The 2,656-nt window shown below is 41.1% G+C and overlaps 1 protein-coding gene across 2 annotated transcripts in view; it reads left to right on the forward strand.

The window, feature by feature from the left end:
- Nucleotides 1–1,299: 1,299 nt before the first annotated feature.
- Nucleotides 1,300–2,656, forward strand: part of emc10 (ER membrane protein complex subunit 10) — a 6,702-nt gene continuing 5,345 nt past the window's right edge. The window contains exons 1-3 of one of the 2 annotated variants that reach the window (XM_016540134.1): nucleotides 1,300–1,482; nucleotides 1,641–1,707; nucleotides 1,786–1,898. In XM_016540134.1, the coding sequence (XP_016395620.1) occupies nucleotides 1,387–1,482; nucleotides 1,641–1,707; nucleotides 1,786–1,898 (276 nt within the window). In that variant the 5' untranslated portion in view covers nucleotides 1,300–1,386. The remainder of the gene's footprint in view (nucleotides 1,483–1,640; nucleotides 1,708–1,785; nucleotides 1,899–2,656) is intronic. The other variant, XM_016540133.1, reaches the window with a different exon arrangement.

Raw genomic sequence — 2,656 nt, forward strand, 5'->3', positions numbered from 1 at the left:
CTCAGGCTGCACTGCAGTGTCTATTCACAGGCGCGAACCCACTACTGATCGACACGGGGGCTTTGACCTGCTCCGTCTCCGACCTGGGCCGGTTCACCCCTCCTTAGACGACCTGGTGGTCCCGAGCTCCCCCAGGAGCACCATATCGATACCGAACTTAGTGCGGACACCCGATCGGCATAGTCCACTGCAGCCCAGAACCCCTGAGCTCAAGCGGTCCGCCAGCCTTAGCCTCCCAGCAGCTTGGATTACAGGCGCACGCCACTGCGCCCGGCGAGAAAAGCGAGGTTCTGAGCCGCTTTCAATCTGCCTGCATGCGCTCTGCTGCGCACAGCGCCCTCTAGCGCTCCACAACACAAACAACCGCAGCTCTGCGCGCAGTGTTGCCAGGTCCGCTTCGTCTCAGCGTATTTGAGCTTCTACAGAAAAGTGCTTGCATTTGTATGTTGTACTTTATTTTACTATACTTCAGAGGGTTGCAGGGTTACACTTTTTATTTTAGTGTCCTTGTTACAGTGTTATTATACATTTAAGTACTGAGTAATATTCACTAACTACATGTAGCCTACTTACTATATGGTTTGGGTTAGGATAAGGGTTTGGCTTAGGGTTACTTGCATGTAATTATGCATAATTTATTGTTATTATAATAGTAAGTACATGTAACGTGCAACAAGGACACCTTAAAATAAAGTTAATGAAATCCGTTTTTTTCTATCTTTTTATTGTATTTTAACTATACAAATGTACATATAAAATTCCATGTAACAGAGAGAACAAGATATACACACACACAGGGGGGGTTATCTTTTTAAAACGATCATGGAATAAAATACCTTTTTTTCCTAGTCTTTTATCAACATATTTCCAACTCCACCACGTTTTTAAAACAGTTTGAAAGGTCCTCAAACTCTCAAAATGGTATTTATCTCTTAATATATGTTATCTTTTCCATTGACATATTTGTTGCCATTTCTTTCAGCCAACGTCCTATATTTGGTGCAAGCCGTTTTGCTTGAAGAATGATGAAAATAGTTCAAATATAACAGCGATCGAGTGCTAAAAATATAAGTATTCTTTCGGGGAAGGCAAATTGTTGGGGCTTGTGTCAGAGCAGCAGGATTTGTTTTTGTAGCGAGACCTGGCAAGTGGCAACATTTCTCTAACGTTAGTTCATTCTAATGGTTAAAGGAAACAAAGCACAATTATCAGGAAGATATATTAATGATTAAAAATACCGCATTAATATAATATTTAATCTGCAATGCATGAGTGAACGGCGTAAAGTGTGCTTCGATCGGCGTTTTTAATGTTTTCTACGACTTTTGTTTTGAAACGCTGTACTTCCGGCACACAGAGGGGAAGTCTTTCAAGGCTTGCGACAAGATGGCCACGATAAGAATCTTGTCGCTTATTTTGTCCGTCCTGTCAACTGTAACGCTGTTATGGACACAATCTGGCGAATGCAATAATGGTCGAAGAGTAAGTACAATACATCTGTGAAACCTCACAGTCACGTGATGTGTATTGTACGTTTATTTGCTGTCTTGCGTAGGGAGCTTGTTAGCATGCTAGCATGCTGCTGTCTGATCTGAATGAACGTACGACAATGACTGATTGTGAATGTTTTTGTCTGCCAGTCAGGAGATGCGGTGGATACCGATTTTAGCGGATTCTCTGTGCCACTAGAGCACTCATTTGAAGTGGGTGAGTATTAAGGTAACTTACTTGATTAATAATTAGTGTGTCTCTTTACAGTTTGGTCACTGTTTGTCTTTGTTTCAGATGATGTCCCCAGATTTCGCCTTCGCGGTGCCCTGCAATTAAGGGGTGGAAGAGAAAACAGTGTGTATCTCTCCCAAAACCAGCTCTCTGAGAAAGACAGGAGTACACTAAAGGTGAGAAGAGGCTGTTCGTGCGCTTGTGGGCTTACAATGACTTACAAAGATACATAACAGCTAAAGTTACAAGTCACGGCTCGAAATTAACTTTTTTACTTGGTAGCACTGGTGCTCCCAACTTCAAAAAGTTAGGAGCACCACCAAAAATTTAGGAGCACTCACCAAAAATGTATGAGCATCACAACTACAAATTATATATTAACAGATTTTATCCTTACATTCTTAACTTTAATGCAGATTTTGTATTGGTTAATATTAGCTGTCAATCTCTCAGTCACTGCTTTCCGCTAACTACCGAGAAAAAGAAAGGGCTGAAGAAGAGAGAAAATGAAAAGAACACTGACAGATTTCTTTTGTAATCAACCTAAAGTTAAGCTCTTCTTTGGCGAGGGTTAGGATGGTGTATGCGGTGTTAAATTTTACATTCAGCTCTGCCAGTTGCACCGAACGGCTGGCAGCTAGGGGTGTGCGATATTGACAAAAAATTATATCTCGATATTTTCTGGGATTTTAACGATAACAATAATTTGACTGAGTGTTACTGTGCTGATATCTTAAGGACTACAGTGGACAGCTGACTCCTAAAATTTTTAATATTCATATTCTGTGTGGTGGTCAGTTCACAGCAGTGACAGAAATGAATCTTTTCCAATAAGTTTAAATAGATTTTTACTAGGGCTGCACGATAAATCGCATGCGATATTTAACGCGCATCTTATCAGTAAAGCTGGTTCTGTAATCAGCGGTAAATCTCC

This window comes from Sinocyclocheilus rhinocerous, unplaced genomic scaffold (genome assembly GCF_001515625.1).
Source record: "Sinocyclocheilus rhinocerous isolate Xijiao unplaced genomic scaffold, SAMN03320098_v1.1 scaffold697, whole genome shotgun sequence".
Classification (NCBI taxonomy): Eukaryota; Metazoa; Chordata; class Actinopteri; order Cypriniformes; family Cyprinidae; genus Sinocyclocheilus; species Sinocyclocheilus rhinocerous.